Below are 19,931 nucleotides of genomic sequence, written 5' to 3'. Positions count from 1 at the left end.
GATAATAGGGGGTGCTGATGATGTTGTCGACAATGACAAGGGGTGGTAGTGGTGGTGGTGTTTGATGGTATCAAGGGTGATGGTGATGGTGTTGATGATTCCTTTTTGCCAATAATAGTTTGTATTGTTAATGGTGACTTGTATTGAATTGCTCACAATTCTTCTTTGTGTGGGGACAAAAAGTATGTGAAGTGGTTGGATTTTTTGAGTTCTCCCCACTATTGTTGGATATGATTTCAAGAGTTAAACCGATATTATAAACTTGTTTATTTATATATTTGATTTGATTATTTTTCGAGAATTTTAAGTTAAGTATATAAGTCACCTATCTAAGAGAATGATGATGTTGATGTTGTCTATAAACTTGTAAAATAAATCATAAAACGATAATTTTGTTATTTTAATTTTATTATAAGAATATTTTTATTTTTTTTGTTTCTGTAGTAAAATATAACGATATTTACTAGTAGAATATTGAAATTTGTTGTTTTTTTTAAATGAAAACTTGTTGTTTTGATATAATTCGAGTGAAAAGTAATCATTTACTGTATATTAGAATTATAATTTGTGAGAAAGTTGAATATTGGAATCCATTGTAGTGAGCAACACGAGACTTTTCCCAGAAATGATCATATTCGGACTTTAAACCCTGTTTATTGTCTTTCAGGAGGAATTAAAAGAGAGCTGAAATTTGTTAAATGTGGACTTAGGCATCCAATACAGAGTTTTACTTACGGACTTTGGTTGGCTTTGGAGAGCAGAAAATTCTGGCAATATTTTGGTTGAACAACCAATCAAAAGGAAGCTTCAGGTAAAATTTTTTTTCTGAAGGCTCTCATTTTTGTTTATGTCAAGGATGTAGTACTTTATTGTAGGTTGAAGCTGGATTTGTACTATACATTCTCCTCTGATATCATCCAAATATCCTTGCTAAGCTTCGTACAAGGAAGCTTTTTATCTGATGCCAGATTGATGATTTCCTCTTCTTTATCAGCTTTTTATTGTTGTCGCTTTTCTGTCTTCTTATCACTTGTGGGTTTGTCCTACTAGACTCAGCAATCAGTCTGGCCCGAGCTTTGGGGATGGCAAATCCCCTGTTCTCTTGGGCTTCCACTTCCACTTTCAAGTTGGTGTTCAATTCTTGTTCCTCTGCCTCTTTTCCTCTGTTTCCTTCTTCAACTAGCTTTCCCTCCGTTCTTCTTCTCTTTGATCTGCTTAAAGAGTAGGATTCCTTTAATCTTGATAAAGCGAAGTTTCGGCTTACCTCAGCTGCATGCTTTTGCTCCAGGGAAACAGAAATTCGCCAATCCGCAAGCGATGTTTCTTCTTTAGCTTTTCTTGTTAAAGCGTGATGTTCTTCATGAGTCAGGTCGACAGCAGCACTGTCAATCTCTGAGATTTTGATGTAGCCAAGTGCTTCATCAGCGGATGCCTTGAAAGCCTCTGATCCTATCCTTGCAGCACGAAGTGTTAGCTGCGATGTTCGAAGCGTCTGCCTCGTCAGCCGCAAAACTTGTTTAAGTTTTGATCTTGCTCTCCTTTCTTCATCTGACACCATCTTCAGACTCTCCAATTCTTCCCGGGTTTCATCTAAAGTCTGACTCAGTTCGTTGATCATCTTTGTAGCTTTGAGTTCTTCCTCCTTCTTGGCTCTTATGGACTTGGCAGTGGTCTCGAGCTCTGATTGGAGCTCGGTGACCATGATATTCGACATAGAATACCGATTTTTCGCAGTTGCAAGGCCTGATTTGAGCCTTTCGAGTTCATCAATGAGCGGCTTGGAGTCTAACCATGACTGCGTGGCAGTTTCCTTGGCTCTCTTGAGTTCTTCCTTTGTCTTCACTAATTCTTCCATCTTGACCTCCAAGTAGCTATCTTCAACTGATTCCATCTCTTGATTTCACGGTTTCAGTCATCTAATCCAGCCAATTGATGCTTAAAATAAAAGGGAAGTGGCGTGGTGTAATTATATTTATATGAAAGAATTCAACTAAAATTCCAAATACGTGCTTTGCTATAACCGGCTTTTGTGTATGTGAATTGTCCTGCCTCTTGGATTTTATTGATTGTTGTACGGCAGGACAAAATACAGGGAATTAAAATCTAATCACCTCATTTTCATAATTATTTTCATAATTATTGAAACAATAAAATTATGTATATAATTTTTATATACAAATAATAATATATTATTATGTGATTAAATATTATTTTATCTTTAATTTTTAATTATTTATTTATATGATAATATATTATTATTTATATATAAAATTATACACATAATATTACTCTGGTTGAAATTTAAACCCAGGATGCACTAATCCTACTTTAAATTATTTGGGCTTATAATGAATTAACTTTGTACTCTCCAAAACTAAAGACCAAGCATATGCTAATTTTTGTTATTATGTTTGATTAGATTGAAGCTAAGAATTGAACCTCCAATATGTCAAACTTATTCATGTAAATAAATATGGCTCTTTTATGAAAAACTTCATATAAGTCAGATCACTCATTTACGGTCAGATCAATATATAAAATAAGTAAAACACTTAAATTATGTAAATTAAAAATCTAATATTGAAATATCGAAAAAGAAAATTTGAATCTATATTTTCTTATGCATAAAACTTCTCTACTATCCCTTAAGACTTATTATTATGTTTGATTAGATTGATACCAAAAATTGTACCTCAAATATAACTCATTCACAAATTACAAGCACTTGGAAAGATGTAAGTGGTCTATATTATCATAATAAGGCTATCACAAGCTTGCGAAAGTGACATTATAGTTCAAGATCTTTACTAATTCTACGTTGGATGTAGATATAGAAACATATAAAAATATAATTTACCAATAATGTTTTATGTATTAATAATTGATATAAATACAAATATAAAAATTAATATATCATTATATAATTAAATGATTTTAAATTAGAATTAAATATTATCATTATAATATAATGATATATTAATACTTATATAAGTATTTGTACTGCTCTTGGTACATCCCGTATTTGTTACTAATCATTTATACATCTGTGTTTCTAAACAAAAATCTTGTGGAAATATATTTATATGGGTTGGGCTGCCATCACTTGTATCATTTGGACTTAATTTGTTTATAAATTGGGCCTTGCTTTGTACTACTAGGGACTCTGTTGTTTAAATGTGTAAGCACAGGGAATATGAATATATATTTATATATATTATTATATAATTAAATATTATTTTATTTTTAATTATATAATAATATATATCAAATATGTATTAATTTATATATTCAAAATAAATATACATAATATATAACAACATACACATCAAGTGTGGGACTTGGGCTTATAAAATGCAATTCAGAGGTGGTTGTCACCATTGTTTTTTCATCTTTCTACTAGATTTCCTTTTTTTTCTCAATTGCAGTCTAGCTTCCTTTTTGACTTTGGATATTTTGAAGTACTTTTGATGATGGAGTTTGATTGGTCAAATCCATTGTTGCGTATTGATTTTAGAAATTCAATCTTTTATTATTGATTGAACTCCAAGTTGTAAAACAATATTGTCCCAAATTGAAAGAAAGCTAGAAAATTGCCTTATTGTACAAGTGAAGTCAATTGCAACATGTTCTACCAGATATGTTTCTATTCTAATCTATTAAGCAACAGATTTATTTACCCTATCCAACGTTTCAACTTTCACATTAGAGCGGAACCATTTATGGTCTGCTTTTGTCCTTGTCCTGGTGTCTGTTTCTTTATTCAATTATCTTTGTCTTGACTCTCCAAGAATCGAATCCAAATAAAGGCAGAGAATATTGGGAGTACCGTAAGTATCAAATTAAAAGCAAAAAAAGTGGGGTAAAGCCCATCACTTGAGTTGAGATAACCACATTACTTTACAATTGTTGTCAATTTAGTACAAAACTTAAACTTTGAAATGGACATTTTTTGGAACATTTTTTGGTTGTGACATTTTTTGTGGGCAAATTTTGGAATTATATTCTTCAACAATCACTTCCACTGTCGCTTATTACTTTATATTATGGCCTCATGGCTATTTCCCACCCCAACTCTAATGAAACCAAAAAATTCTCGTCCTTAAAGTTTGAGAAGTCTAATTTTCTACCCATTCTCCATTTTTTGTGAGTGAATTTCATTTGTTTTTATTTTTGTTAAAATTATGAATAACCATTTTTTATACATAATTTGTATACATAGATGATTTATCATCATTTGATTATGTGATTTTAAATTAAAGATATAATAATACTCAATCACATAATAACACTTTATCTGTATATATAAATTATGTATTAAAAATAGATAAGTATAGCATTGCTCAAACTATTAAAAAACAAAATCAAAACTCTATTCAACTTAAAATATTTATCACTTAAATCCTTGAAAAAAAAATTTTAGCTATTAGTCTAATTTAACAAGTGGCTTTTAGAACAATAAAACTTGTTCAAGTTTGTGATAGTTTTACCTTTGAGCTCAGAAACAACCATTTTCCTTTGAAATTCCTTTCGCCCTTTTGATTCTTAATTTTTACCCTTCTCCAACGGTGCCACCATCAAACGCCTAATTTTGTCATCAAGAATGTCTTGCAACCAAAATTTTCAAACATTTTGTGTCCAAACCAAACATGGCTTCCATATCCAAACTAAGTTCACCATCTTCAACCTCTCTAAAGTTTTTGCGAAATCCTTTTCTCTTTCTCCTTCATCTTCTCACAAAATCTCAAGTGTTTGTCTTTTCTCTGTCCTCAAATTATAACTAACTCATGAAGAAAAATTCTTAGAGCCAATTCACAATCTCCTTTCATAATGTTTAGTAATTAGTTTTGTTGATTGACTTTTGAATTTCAAGGTCGAAGATTCAACAGAAAAGGCCAAAGACTTGAAGGCTAGTATGATCCACAAGTTGAGGTGAGCATTGAATGAAACTAATGAAGATATACCATAATACATGGTTGATGAAGCAAAGTAAGCTCTCAAAGAAGCAACAAAAAAGAAAAAGTCAAACTAGTGTACATACACAATAAAAGAAGGAGAAAACAATAAAGTTCAAGCAAGAAGTTAAAAAGAACACCAAAGATAGAACTTATAGAGTCACAAATACGATATAAAATGTGAAAAAAAAAAAAACTAAAGTGAAAGAGTTTACTAAAGAAACTAAAAAAACTTAATTCATCACGCTCAAACGTTGAAGACCTATTTAAACAAATTCTAAATCAAATTTAGGTTATATCTAACATATCAATTCCACTTAAGAAATGAGTTTTCCCACAAAAATTGATTGATTGATTTGTTATGTGAATGTTTTTTTTTTTTTAATTTGGTAAAGCTAAGAGGAAAGACCAGAGGGTAGATATGATATTGTTAGAATACATATTTGGTCAAAAATAGGAAACAACCAAGGTGGTGTCAATAAAGGATGAAGAAAAGGGGGAAAAGAGACAATAGAAAGAATATGACGAGGAAGAGAAAATATTAAAAAAAAATAATAAAAGAGAAAATAGAAAAAGTTTGTACAAAATAACTATTATGTTCTTTCACATAACAAATTTTACTAACAGAAATGTATGAAGGGTAAGAAATTAAAATTTTCAAGTTTAAACAAAAAAAAATCATTCTTTTATCGAATTTTAGATGAAAAATAGTCATTTGGCAATTTAAAGGGAAAAGGACTATTTCCCCCCCATTTTTTAAGCCTATCTCAAACCTATACCTATAGGAGATGAAAAACCTTTTTTTCCACCCATGACCAAACTGTCGTCCAATTTTTCAGTTAGAGACAAAGGTAAAATCAGCATTTTATTGTTTAAAACCTTAAAACTTTAAAATTTCGCCATTTCCCCCCTCCAAGTTTTAAAGACTAATTACTCAACTCATCCTCAAAGTTTAAAAAGTTTAGATTTCACCCATAGGGTTTGCTTCCTTCTCCGACCACCACCGACGACTGACGTATTTCATCGATCTCCTATCTCCGACTACAAAGGACGACCCTTCGTCGTCCAGATCTGGACGACGCGCCGAAGGACGACGATTGACGTTTGGGTGGAGCGACGAAGAGAAACCTCTTCGTCGCATGGTGGTGCAACGAAGAGATTTTTGTCTCTTCATCGCACCACCACCGTCGCACCAGGAGAAGGAGGAGACCGGTGATGACGTTGAAAGATGAAGTTGAAGAATAGAGGTAAAACTGCTATTTTTGAAAGTTATGGGGGGCCGCTACGTTTTAAAAAATATGGAAACCCTAGGTTTGGGGGTGAAAATATTAGTTTTCAAAGTTTAAAAACTTTAGATAAAAGTGAAATGTTAGTTTCTAAAACCTAAGGGAGGTGAAAAGTAATAAACTTTATAACTTTTTAATATAAATAATAAAATATCGATTTTATCCTTGTCTTTAACTAAAAAATTGGATGACAATTTGATCATAGGTGGAAAAATGAGTTTTTCATCTTTCGTGGATATAAGTTTGGGATAAACCTATAAAATTGGTGGGAAATAGTCTTTTTCCCCAATTTAAAAATAATTAAACTAACAAATTTCATCCTTTGTTGACTTTTTGGGTGATGAGGTGCCTCCATGGAAAACACTATGGCCGCCAACTAAAATCAAATTGTCTCCTCAATGTTAGGTTATGCTTTTGAATCTGAATTCTTAAATTCAAATCAATATAGTGGTGCATCATTATCACATCAACATTAGCCTAAGTGCAAATTCAAAGGTCAATATTTTCATATTATAATAATTTTCCAAATCTCAACTGTATATTGCATCTTAAAGTGACACTTTCTTGGACCAAACAAGGCAATATTATGAACCGTTCTAACCTTATCAAACGGCACAGTTTTGACTTTTATATCAAATCGGCGGTCTCTGACAAGGAGATTTCATCAATTAGATTTAGACCTCACTAAAAATCACCCAGATTTCGCCACGTGTAAATCATCCAACTGACCCCACGAGCAACCCCGCTTTTTTCACCGATCATGTTTATGTTTTGACAAGCAAATCTGAAGGCACAGTCGTTTCCTTTTTATCGCCGTTTGAAAATCTTCCTTTCCATCTCCTCTTAATGAACAGTTCCAATCACCAGTGACAAAATTCTACTACCATTTAAGTATGAAGCCCTAGGATTTCAATTCAGATTTAAGTTTTTTGTTTCTGGTTCTCGTCATGATTTAGCCTTAGAACTTTGAATTCATTTCATTCTGTATTTGGGGAGGAAGTTTCAAATGGGTCTCTGCAACTCCAAACCCTCCCCAGACCCTAACCCCAACTCCCCTGAGTCTGTTGCTAGTCCTAATAAGAGCTCTTCAATTCCAGCCCAGGAAAACCCTATTCCAGCCAAAAATGAACCTGTTTCCACTTCTAGTTCAGTGAACGATCAAACCAACAACCCTAGCAATGGCGATTTGCGGAACAATACCGTCAATGAAGGAAAAAAGTCCCCCTTTTTCCCCTTCTACAGTCCCAGTCCAGCTCACTACTTCTTCTCCAAGAAGCCTTCTCCTGGAAGATCTTCGGCCAACTCCACGCCCAAGAGATTTTTCAAGCGCCCGTTTCCTCCGCCATCGCCAGCTAAACATATAAAAGCTGTGTTGGCACGGCGTCATGGCTCCGTTAAGCGGAATGGAGCCTCCATTCCGGAAGGTGGTGAAGCCGAAGCTGCTACGGGGCTTGATAAAAGTTTCGGATTCTCAAAGAATTTTATAAATAAGTATGAACTTGGAGATGAAGTCGGCCGTGGACACTTTGGGTACACGTGTGCAGCCAAGTTTAAGAAGGGTGAGCTTAAAGGACAGCAAGTAGCTGTCAAGGTTATACCCAAGTCCAAGGTCTGTAAATATTTGATTTAATTAGTTGATTATTTTGGCGACACTTTTACATTGTGGAGCTAGATCTGCAGGTTGATGTGCGTGTTTAGTTCTTAATTTTAAGTGGTACGCTATGTAAAAAATATGTTGCGAGATTTACTTCTTTGTTATAAAAACCGAGGTTTATGTTAAGTTGCACTTAGTTTTGGAAGTTGATAACCTTATTTTAAGCATTTGCTTATTGTTTTATCTATTTTTGCTGGTAGATGACAACTGCAATTGCAATTGAAGATGTGAGAAGGGAGGTGAAAATTTTGAGAGCTTTGACCGGACATAACAATCTTGTTAAATTCTATGATGCATATGAAGACACTGAGAACGTCTATATTGTGATGGAGTAAGTTCTGATTGCTTCTCTTTCTACTACTGGCAATGGCATGCTGATTTGCTCTGGGTCTTTTTGGCTATATCTTGATAAAATGTAATTCATTTTTCAGGCTATGTGAAGGCGGAGAGCTCTTAGATAGAATACTTGCTAGGTATTTCTTTGATGCTAACTGCATCTTAATTCAGCATTTTTTTCATTTAATTTTTTTTTTTCAGAGGCTTGCAGTTTATAAGCTAGATGTTGGTTCTTCTCTTCAGGGGCGGAAAATACACTGAGGATGATGCAAAGGCTGTGATGATACAAATATTAAATGTTGTTGCTTTTTGCCACCTTCAGGGTGTGGTGCACCGGGATCTTAAACCTGAGGTGAAAAATAAAATCGTTCTTCTATCAATCTTTTCTGCTTTTTTCATGTTTATGATGGTAGATTGAATTCTTTCAATGAATTATTCATTGAGTTTTTGAGTGATTTGATTTGTGATTAAGACAGTTATCTGTTTATGAGGCCTAAGAGAGAGAGAGATATATTTTATTCTTATTGATTAGGACATGGATCTTCGATCCATGATATGCTTATTCAATCTAATTCCTCTGGTTGGTTTCACCAGGCATATCTCTTAGTTTGACCTGAGGCCAACTTAATGACTATGGTCCAAAAGATCATGACGTTTGTTAATTATATACTGGGATGCTAAAGTACAACAATTGAATGATATTGTGTTAAATATTTGCTGTCAGTTATATATATTATATATGAATTGACTGCTTATTTTCATATTCATGTGGCATTTGCTACTAATTTCAGTTTTATTTATAAATTCTTATCTAAGTGTAGTTACTTGCTGGATCAGAATTTCTTGTTTACATCAAAGGATGAGAACTCAGTGTTGAAGGCCATAGATTTTGGCTTGTCAGATTTTGTTAAACCAGGTTTGTCCTCACTGCTTTACCTAGTTTTTACTGTTGGCTTTTTCTTTTGGGGTTAGTTCCATGTCTTTTGTTAGACTTTCTGATTTTTATTGGTCTGCAGATGAAAGACTTAATGACATTGTTGGTAGCGCATACTATGTGGCACCTGAAGTTCTGCATAAATCTTACAGTACAGAAGCTGATGTCTGGAGTATTGGTGTGATTGCGTATATTTTGTTGTGTGGCAGTCGTCCTTTTTGGGCTCGAACTGAGTCAGGGATCTTTCGGGCCGTACTGAAAGCTGATCCAAGTTTTGATGAAACACCTTGGCCTTCTCTATCTTCTGAGGCAAGAGATTTTGTCAAGCGCCTGCTAAATAAAGATCCACGAAAAAGATTGACTGCTGCTCAAGCTCTAAGTGAGTGCTTCATCTGCTAGAAATTTGTGTGTTTAGAAAGTTGAAATGCTCTTAGCAATTCTTTGTCACAGGTCATCCCTGGATAAAGAACTCCAATGATGTAAAAGTGCCTTTGGATATACTAATATTCAAACAGATGAAGGCTTATATGCGTTCATCATCTCTCCGAAAATCTGCTCTAAGGGTATGTATATGAGATTCTTTTTATACATTATCCTGCCATACTTGTCTGCCCTTTTCTATTTTCAGTTATGAAGTTTTAGTCTCAAGTTTGTTAATATTATAAATATGGGTACAAAATCATTTTGAAACTTCATTGATATTAAGTTATTAACAGAGGCTAACTGATGGGGCTTAAGCTCTTATTTTCAAAAAAAAAAATCAATAATGGTCAGTCTTGAATCAACAATCCTTTGGGGTTTAATTGCAATCATTTCATTTAATTAATTTATACCCACGAGAAAACTTATAATTTATTATAGAAGATAATTTCATTGCAATATCGAGTGGGAGTCCACCAATGCTGACCTTAGGGATGCTAATATCAGTTAAGTTTTCACTTTTCATTGGTATTTCTTACCATGACGATAAAAAACTCATGGAGAATACAAATATTAATCTTATTTTTTTTCACATTTAGTTAGGCAAGAAAAAGGGACTCTCCATTAGGCTCAAGAAAAAAGGCTAATATTTTAATGTATTTAAGGTACATCTAAAATGGCATTTTGTTGTTGCTCTATTGCCTAATTGTACTGCCTCTTTTATTTTTTTCCTCTTAAGAGGAGAAAGGATTCTGTACAGGTCTTTTCTCTTTTACATGGTGGCTGATATGGAAATGATGCATAGATGAGAGTGATTTATTGACTTGATTTGAGAAAGTATTGAAACAATGTAGGCTAAAATCTAAGAACCAAATTTACTAGATGACTTTTAGTTAGTGTTATAGTTCAGTTGTAAGTTCATGACTATTGATGTGACAAGTTGTCATGTATTCACTCGGGAACCGATCTTGAATTTATTCTGGTAAGTGGGAGTTACCTGACCTTATTTTAGAAGGATTAAATATTGGAGGTTGCATTAATTGTCCTTAAAAACTGAGTGGTAGTATTCAAACATAACAAAATATTTGCAACACACTGTTGCTAAAGAAGAATAAAGTGCTTGGGAAAAAAAATGCCCCACTTTCTTTATGAAAACTTTAATTTGAGAATCCTTGTCCAATAATACTGTATACTTTATACATCTCCACACTATATTCTTTTTATTGTCTTTTGGACTTTTAATTTCTGTAGGTTAGCCTATTAACATCATTTGCGATGTTGCAGGCTCTCTCTAAAACATTGACTGTGGATGAACTATTTTATTTGAAGGAGCAATTCGCATTACTGGAACCAAACAAAAATAGCTCCATAAGCTTTGAATCTATTAGAGCGGTTAGATTCTTTTAGAATATTTTAAAGTTTTTAATGTTGATTTTACTGTGATCGACTCTCTTGACACCTCTTGCTTTGATCAGGCTTTAATGAAAAATTCTACAGATGCAATGGAGTCACGAATTCCTGATTTTATGACATCAGTAGGTCCTTTGACTTACATCTTGAAGGTAGTATTCCCCAAAATTTGTAATTTTAAACTTCAATTCCTTTTTTCTTTGGCAGCTTAATGCTCTTCAATACAGAAGGATGGACTTTGAGGAATTTTGTGCAGCTGCATTAAGTGTTCATCAGCTAGAGGCTCTTGATCGATGGGAACAACATGCTCGCTGTGCTTATGAACTTTTTGAAAAAGATGGAAACAGGGCAATTGTCATTGAGGAATTAGCTTCGGTATGTCAGTTTCCTGATCTTTCGACATTAGAATAGTTTGTGTGTGCCTTCTTTGGTTAATTTCAGTCAATTGGCTGCATTTATCGATTCAGTTGTTAATATCACTGTCACCATGGAGCAGTAATCTGTAGCTTTAGCAATTTGAAGACAACAGCACAATACACTGTGCATTTATTGTTTATATTTAAATTTTTCAGGAACTTGGCCTTGGGCCTTCAGTCACTGTTCATGCTGTTCTCCATGATTGGGTTAGGCACACTGATGGAAAGCTGAGCTTCCTAGGGTTTGTCAAGTTGCTGCATGGTGGATCAAGCCGATCCCTTGCAAAAGCCCAATAGAAGTTTTGTAACCAACATAGAAGCTAAAAGTAACACTTCTTGGTGAAAACTGTTTTGGCGAATAAAAGAAATGGTGAGAGGTGTTGATAGGCCTGAATGATGAGAAGTCTTGGTAGGCCTGAATTTGAATTTGAAGAGATTTACATAATGATGGCAGAGTAGGTTTGGGTTGGGACTAATTTCATCTCATCTCTATAGTAGAACCTTATAAAGTTCCACAATTGAAGTACTGAAGTTGGTGGCTAACTTCATGCTGTGAAGCTAGGCAATTATGTCTTCCACTGTAAAGCTGTAGTTAAAGTTTTCAATTGCAGGTGAGAATATTTCTCAGCTGATTACCAGACATTTGATGTTCTGACATATTCTACCGTCTTGATAAAGTTCAAGATTGCAATGAATTCATCATCTTTTCTGGTCTAAAAACTTTCTACCCCAAACCCTTCGCTCTGATGAATATTTTCTAAACTAGTTAATTTGATTCAACATTTTCCAAACCAATTCGTGGCTCCTGAACTCTTGACTATTTTTCCCACATAATTTTGCTACTTGGGGGCTGTTATAGCAGCTGTCATTCAGAGATGTGCCTATTTTTTGTTTTCCAAACAATCGGTTATGCAACTAGAAAAGGTCTGATTTCTACAAGGGTTACATATGCTCTTATCTGCAAGTTATTTAATAGAGGAGAAAAAAGCTTTCTGTTGCAAGAGCAATCAGATTCAGAGTCAGGTATGTTCATGGGCTGCCGGCTTACCAGAGCTTATTGGCTTCCTGTAAACGGTGCGCCTGGAAAATCTGCAATCAGTAATTCAAAATTTATTCAAAGTGTTGCATGATATGACTGTGATTCTCTCTTTATGTCAATTTTATTTTTATGGAGTATTGCTAAATATTATCGGTACCAATTATAATTCTGATCTAATGTGTATTATTCGTAATACACCATCTTACCTCGCCTGGTTACTGACGTGTTGCTTTGTAATGGGGGGATAAAAATAATTAATATGGAGTTTTGATAATGGTTAATTTACAAATCAAATATTACTGTTTACAATGGAAGTACACCAACAAATTAATGTGTGCGTGTACGTGTGTATGTATGCATATATATTTATATATGGCCAAAAGACTTGTTCCCACCAAGGTTTACTAAATATCTAAATTTTTGACTGTAATATTTTAAAAATTCAAATATTTATCTATTACTTAATTTTTATTAAATTTTTCTATTAATTATAAAAATTAAAGCATTCTTTAATCAGTAATATTAAAAAATAAACTAAAATTTTAATTTTTTTCTTATTATAATTTTAAAAAATGATAATTTCTCTTTTAACCTCATATTTTTTAATTTTAAAAAATAATTCTTTTCTCAACTATAAGGATTCATATTTTTTTCAAGTTTATTTTTTTAATTACCTCCCAGATTTTTTGAAAGTTTTGTTTCAACCCTATATATATAATCTCCATTTACTACCCTTCTTTCGACTACCTCCTCCATCCGTTCCCAATTGCCATTAGCCTGGCATTTGTCTTTGGTGAAGAGAGGACTGAAAGGGTGTGTTCGAGAGAGACGCATTTTCTGCTCAATGACGACATTCGTCACCAATGACCCCTCTTTCTCTACCCGACGTCTTCCATTCCACACGTTCAACATACCAATGACCTTTCTTTCTTTAGTTGACGCCCTTCGTTCATCCTTGTCTTTACTTGAGCAAGAAATACAAAGATAGAAAACACGTCTTTCTCTTTAAGGTAAAAACAGACACACCTTCCTAAACTTTTAAATACAAGGTAAAAACAGAAGGGCAACCAATGGAGATTGTATATATGGGGGTGAAATAAAACTTTTAAAAAGTTTAGGGGAAGTGACTGTAAAAGAAAAACTTGGAAAATATGAAACCTTAAAGAGAGGGAAAGTCATTTTTAAAAATTGAAAAATATAAAACCAAAGAAAATTGTTAGGTTTTAAAAAATTAACGTGAAAAAAGAGAATAAAATATTTAATTTTTAATATTTTTAATAAAATAATGTTTTTATTTTTATAATTAAAACAAAATTTAATAAGAAATAGATGATAAATAAATATTTAAAATTTTCAAACCATTAGAGTAAAAGTTGGAAAATGGATTAAAGGTTGCTGGGAAATAATCTTTTGTCCTATATATATTATTAATTTTCCAAGCTTGTTGAACGGTAAATAGTATTATTAAAGAAGGAAAAAGTAAGGCCAAAGGACTATGTCCCACCCAAGGATTATTGTTTTCTCATTGTCCCCCTTTAACTTTGAAAATTTTAAATACCTATTCATAAACAGTTAAATCTAATAGTAGTAAAGGTAAAATTATCATTTTATCTATAATATTAAAAATAAACTAAAATATAATCTCATTTTTCTCTCCTAAACTTTGAAAACTAAAAGTTTTCTCTCAACCGAAGTTTTAAAAAATGATAGTTTCCCTCTAGAGTTTGGTTTCCACATCTTTGACTCTAAATTAGGGAGCATTGCTGGTCATCTATCTCTCTCGAAGCTTCCTCTCCCTCCAGCGATCTCTCTCCACCTATTTGGACGTCTGTTTAGCGTCGATTTTTTTCTGAAAGATGAAGAGCTTCGTCGAGAAAGACAAAGAGCTTCGTCAGGGAAGACGAAACTCTTCGTCTTCCTAGAAAAAGACGTATGGGAAGACGATCGTCTTCCCAGATGAAGACAACATCTTTGTCTTTGTTTGGGAAGACAAATGAAGACAAAGAGCTTCGTTTTCTCTGACAAAACTCTTTGTCTCTTGTCGTTTTTCAAGCCTTATTCGACGTCGATCGGATATTTAAATGGATGAAAAGTGACCATCAGAGGGAGAAAAAGCTTCGGGAGGGATAAACGGTTGATAACGACATCAGATTTGACATTGGAGATTTGAAAACCAAACTTTAAGGGAAAACTATCATTTTTTAAAACTTAGGTTAGGGGAAAACTTTTAGTTTTTAAAGTTTAGGTGGGAAAAAAGAGATAAAATTTTAAAAAATTAGGGTTCTGTTAAATTTAACTATTCATAAGTAGATATTTGAGATTTCAAAATTAAAAAGGAAATACTTGAGGAAACAACCATCCTTGAGTGGGAAATAGTTCTTTGGCCAAAAAGTAATAACGATCACCTTGCCTAGTTACTGACGTGTTGCTTTTGTAAAGGGTGGATAAAAATATAATGCAAAATTTGAAAACTGTGGAGCAAATTTTGTCTGGATTTGTAAATTGCAATCAAATGTTGGAAAAGAAGAGGAAGAAACGCAATTTCATTTGTCTCTCCTATGGACTCGAGTCAGATGACAGCGACAACGATGATGCAGATGAGGACGATAGCATTTCGAGTTTGAGGTATTCGATTTTCAAATATAATTTTATGATTAAGAGTCTTGACCTTATTATATCTCATTACGCTTGTTGTTTGTTTGGTCAGTGAGGATGAGAGTGATGAGGTGACAGAGGATGATTACCTATCTGATCACGACGAAGATGAAGACGAAGAAGACGGCGATGATGAGTCTCTCTGCAGCAGAGTCATTTTCCTTCTTCAAGGTTTCTTCAAGATTTACTATTTCAATTGCTTATATCAAATTAATTTAGGTTTATATTAGTTGATTTTGTTGTTATGCTTATTTTCACTTATGTTTAATTAAACAAAAATGGTTTGATCTTATAGTATAATTGTTTCTAAGCTCTTACTAAAATGTACTAGGGCTGTTTTAGTTTGCAAGTAAAGTATGATGCTTTGTTTTTGAAAGCATATGACTGACTCAAAGCTATTTTAATTTTCTTTTGAGGAGATCCTATCTAATTACATTCCTAACATCAACTGTATTATATTTCTTCTGTACTGTGTCCTAATGACAATTCCACTTAAGTAAAATCTATATGGCAGTTTAGATGTGATTGGAAAAGTTTTAGTTTTGGCTCTTTGGACAACTTAAATAATTAGTTTAGTGGTAGATGTATTTGAGGGTTTAAAGGCCTGATTTTCCTAAATTACAATTACTATGAAATCCAGGCACTAACACTTGGGGTGTATCAATATTAAGTGACATTTCTCATTTACAGGATTGTTGTGACTAATACTATAGAGATCGGTGTAATGTTTCCTATAACAGTTCTTGTGACTGCCATAAATTGGTATATTTGAAATCTCAAGTTGGACATTCTGTTACATAGGAGGGGCTGATCTAGGAGCTTTAAATATCAAGGCATGCAAAGGGTACTTACGGAAGCATGGCCTCAGAGTATCTGGTACTAAGACAGTGTGTGTAGAGAGGATTAAAGAGCATTGGAGGCAAGTGGTTTTTTGGTCTACATAAATTGTTTTCAACATCTTTAAGTCACATTGCATGTGCGATTATACATTATGTTGTGATGACAATATATCCTCTTAGTTTGGAAATTTTAGTCGTAGAATTGGTAAATATCATAACAAATACAATAATTGGTTTCTCCTGTTTGAATTTGAGTGTGACATTAATACAGTCTGAAATCAAGAAAATTCTTGAAGATGACTGACAATCCAATATGATTAGACATATTGAGGATCTTGGCTCCAATTATTAATATGTCTTAATAAGAATAATTATGTTTGGTAATTTACATTATATGCTCAACTTATGAGCTGTATTTATTGCCTATGGAACCACTTGTTTCTCAGCCCTCTCCAATGTTTTCCATGTTGATAACTCTCGTCATTTACAATTTCTTGAGTTTAATGTAATAGTATTGTATTCTTGCTAAAAGGAATCCTTAAACCAAGGTATCGATCATGGCTGGTAAAATACATATTGATAATTTCTACTTCAGGAAATAATGTGAGATAGGATAGTGATAGACATGAGGAAGATAGAAATAAGGGATAAGAAGCCAGAAATGAGCCTATAAAAGAAATTGAAACGAAGGAAAATTAGAAGAATTAATGTATGAGTGGAGATGTGATATTTGTATGCAAATCTCACATCGGCAAAACATGGGAGATGTGTGTGTGTGCCACATTGTTTAGGGATGCCAAGAGAATACTGGTTAAATAGTTTGTGAGCTTTTAAATGGTTAAGATGTGTTTTGAGTTTCAAAACCATGATGAATTGTGTGTCTAAAATAGATAATATCTTAATTGTAGATTAGGCTATTTGAACCAAAATGTTACTGGAGAAACTTTGGGGAAGCCATTTTTCATTCATCAATTCACTTTTAAGTCTAAAAATGAAAGAAATTTAGCCTGAATTTATAGTGGTTAAAACAACTGCATAAAAAAGATTTGAACACTTAAAGAGGAATGTAGATTAACCATGAAGAAGAAGTTCACTCTTATTCAACTAGGTAAGAAAAATAAAATAAAATTGTAGAGAAATTTCATCAATTCCCTAAAATCTCTCAGTCATCTTGACCTATTCCCCCAAGTTGAAATTCTCTAGTTCACCTACATCAATTTCCTCGAGTTGAAAAGAAGTCAACTCCTGGCGTGTAGACTGAAGAAGTGGGTAACTAGAAAGGTGTTGCCAATAGATTAAAAACACCAAAGTTGATCTCAAACAGTTATAGGAAAGAGATTAGTCCATGCATAAACGTCACAGTCCACTAGCTTAGGTAGAGATAGGTGAAATCTTGATGATGCATTGAATATCCCAAACTGAGTTGAGAAATCTGCATTCAATAGAAACTGATAGGGGTTAAATTCATGATATTTTGTGCAAAAGTTGAATCAAATTTGCGCTTTGATACCAAATGATACAGGTTAAGTGGATAGAATCAACGGAGAAGAAGCAAAAAAAAGAGAGAAATGGTAGCAGAAATAGAAATATAACGGTTACTAGTTTCTTTTTCATATGAATTCTGCCCATTGGTTACTTAACTAGGTTAATTTCTACTTTTCAGAATCAAAGATGGAAACGGTGAAGCACTCTATCAAAAATAATCTTTTAGCATCAATTGTACTGGTAGGTGTTTTCTGTATTTATCTGCTATCTTTCTTTGTTTTTGAGGCATCTTGGAGATAATTGAAATTCCTTAACTAAATGCAGGTGATGTTTGTAAGGGTGATGTTGTTTTGTTCACACAGGAAGTTTATGAGAAGTATTCCAGTTTTCATTTAAGAGTTGTTCTGGTTATGCTTTGTATTTCAGGTTCTAAATTCTTTTTCCATGTAATTCAAGATCTTTTTGAGCAGTTTTGATAAAGTGACAAGGCATGGGAGACTTCTAGGAGAGAGAACTATTGCTGGAAGGGTTGTCAATGAAAGCTATGGTGTTGCCAAACAACAACATACTTTTACCGTAAGGATAAGAAATGCTTTTTCTGGTGCCAAATTTAAGTTTCTAATATTCTACTCAATGTTGTGCTATAGATGCTTCTAAGTTATAAAAATCTATGTTTAATGAAATGATTGTCCTTAACCACCTGATTGGCTGTTGTGAATAGATGATCATGCACATTTTTTACTATTGTTTGCTGAGAGAGTAGTTTAGTCATCTAATACTTCATCTATTGGATCCATGCTTTTGATGTGCAAGATCGAAATATTGTGGAGCAAGGGGATTAACAGGTTGCCTACACTTTTTCCTTTGCTTGTGAAGGGTCGTAACCTTTATAAATTGAAAACTTTTAGACAGGTACTTGTTTAAGTTAGTCAGGTTGCCAATTTTTAATGTGTCAGCTTGTTTACTTACCTTCTTCTTCTCCACCTTTTAGCTTTGGAATAATGAAGAAGAAAGAGAACGAGTGCTTGCTGAGAAACACAAACGAGGTGCAGTAGCAAGATTTGTAAGAGCAACGAGGAAAACAAAGAAGCCATGGACCACAAATACATGTTACTAAAAAGACACTCTGTTATTTTGTTTGTTTCATTTTTATGTTTGGTGGCATATGTCAGACTTATTCTCTAATGAATATTAGGTGCAAGACGTCAAAAGCATTCCCATCAAACAAGGTTATCCCAGATGAGTAAGACAACAAAACCAGCAAAGAGCAGGTATTTCGATGGACCCAGAAAAGCTATGCCTCTGCAACATGCAAAATTTCGTAACTATTTTAAAGATGCTCCACCAAGGAATCCAAAGTTCAAGAAAAATTTAAGGTCAGGAGGGTCTCAGTTATCTCAGAGACGTTGGAACTTTCATAGAAGGAATTACTGTGAAGATCCAACCCTTCGGTCATTCACACCTTCCCAGGGTTCTCATATGTCTCAAATAGCAGCATTCCAATTTTGTGGTCATGATAAGGGCTACACTTCAACCAGGACAAGAGTTCCACATTTCAAGCCTTTCTCTCACATGTCCTTGATGACTTCAAGAAATCAGGGGTACAACAATACTAATAACACCCACCATTCTTTCTTAAATCCTAGCCACAACTTTGAACCGGGGGACTTGAACTGCTTCCCAGCGTTGAGGACTGTTAATATGCATTCACATCAAAATCCTTCCAGAACCGAGGCATGTGGACAGAGAAAGAATGGTTTTCAATCTGTTCTCCGGTAGGATGTGTTTCTGGGTATCTAAACAAAGTATTGAATCTTCAGTTGAATGCACCCAACAGGCAGGTAAGTCAGGGTTCCTGCACTTTTCATAATATATTGGTGCACGTTTTTTGCATGCAAGATTCCAGGTGGTTGCTCTCTTTAACCTGCCAAACTTAAAATTCTTGTACATTTGGAGATGTGTACGAGGAATGTGTTTCATACGGCAGCTGGCTTAAAACAAATAACTCTACCTGCCGTTTATGTTGATACTACTTCGAATTTGACCTCAAATGGTATTATCCCATTGGATTTCTACCATTGGTCTGCATTTTATAAAACGTCTGCATTAACTTCCACCGCATACAATTATATGACTTTGAAAATTTTCATGAACTAAGGTTATAACCCAGCAATTTCATTGAATTGACAAATTTTTTACTTCAATTGAAATTATTTCTATTGTTTTTAATGCTGGGATTGGGAGCGATGATATTTTCATTTCGTTGTCGTTAGCTGCATAAAACTGTTTCCAGACATTAAACTTAAGTCAATTTTGTCATAATCAGAATTAGTTGGTTAATGTGAGTCACTAACCGAATTATTATTAGCCAACTTTTGTGATTGAACAGGTGATGGTGAATGCGATTAGGGGGAGCAAATGACGGCTGCTTTCAGAAAAGAAATATCAGCCCTCAAATCAGAGCTTTTTCTTCTTAAAATTATGACACGATTAAATCATCATCAT

General features: G+C 33.7%; 2 protein-coding genes across 4 annotated transcripts; both read left to right on the top strand.

Annotated features, from left to right (window-relative positions):
- The first annotated feature begins 421 nt into the window (after positions 1-421).
- Positions 422-12,539, top strand: LOC123222668 (CDPK-related protein kinase). Of its 2 annotated transcripts, none has more exons than XM_044645575.1 (11): positions 422-811; positions 8,093-8,223; positions 8,324-8,365; positions 8,472-8,580; positions 9,066-9,144; positions 9,245-9,541; positions 9,613-9,725; positions 10,867-10,974; positions 11,058-11,117; positions 11,200-11,367; positions 11,565-12,128. In XM_044645575.1, the coding sequence occupies exons 2-11, from the start codon at positions 8,093-8,095 to the stop codon at positions 11,703-11,705; spliced, it is 1,248 nt and encodes a 415-aa protein (XP_044501510.1). In that variant the 5' UTR covers positions 422-811; the 3' UTR covers positions 11,706-12,128. The 2 variants fall into 2 exon arrangements, with proteins under 2 accessions (XP_044501510.1, XP_044501502.1); XM_044645567.1 differs by lacking the exon at positions 422-811 and adding an exon at positions 6,502-7,847 and having other exon boundaries at positions 11,565-12,539.
- Positions 12,540-14,869: 2,330 nt separating this feature from the next.
- Positions 14,870-19,542, top strand: LOC123221841. Of its 2 annotated transcripts, none has more exons than XM_044644771.1 (7): positions 14,870-15,072; positions 15,155-15,273; positions 17,605-17,666; positions 17,883-18,002; positions 18,240-18,338; positions 18,418-18,535; positions 18,622-19,542. In XM_044644771.1, exons 1-7 carry the CDS (start codon positions 14,903-14,905, stop codon positions 19,203-19,205), a joined length of 1,272 nt encoding a protein of 423 aa, XP_044500706.1. In that variant the 5' UTR covers positions 14,870-14,902; the 3' UTR covers positions 19,206-19,542. The 2 variants fall into 2 exon arrangements, with proteins under 2 accessions (XP_044500706.1, XP_044500716.1); XM_044644781.1 differs by lacking the exon at positions 14,870-15,072 and adding an exon at positions 17,464-17,512.
- Positions 19,543-19,931: the final 389 nt, after the last annotated feature.

The sequence above is a fragment of the Mangifera indica genome, chromosome 1 (assembly GCF_011075055.1).
Source record: "Mangifera indica cultivar Alphonso chromosome 1, CATAS_Mindica_2.1, whole genome shotgun sequence".
Lineage (NCBI taxonomy): Eukaryota > Viridiplantae > Streptophyta > Magnoliopsida > Sapindales > Anacardiaceae > Mangifera > Mangifera indica.
The sequence above is the reverse complement of the archived record's forward strand: the minus strand, read 5'-3'. Positions and strand labels throughout refer to the sequence as shown.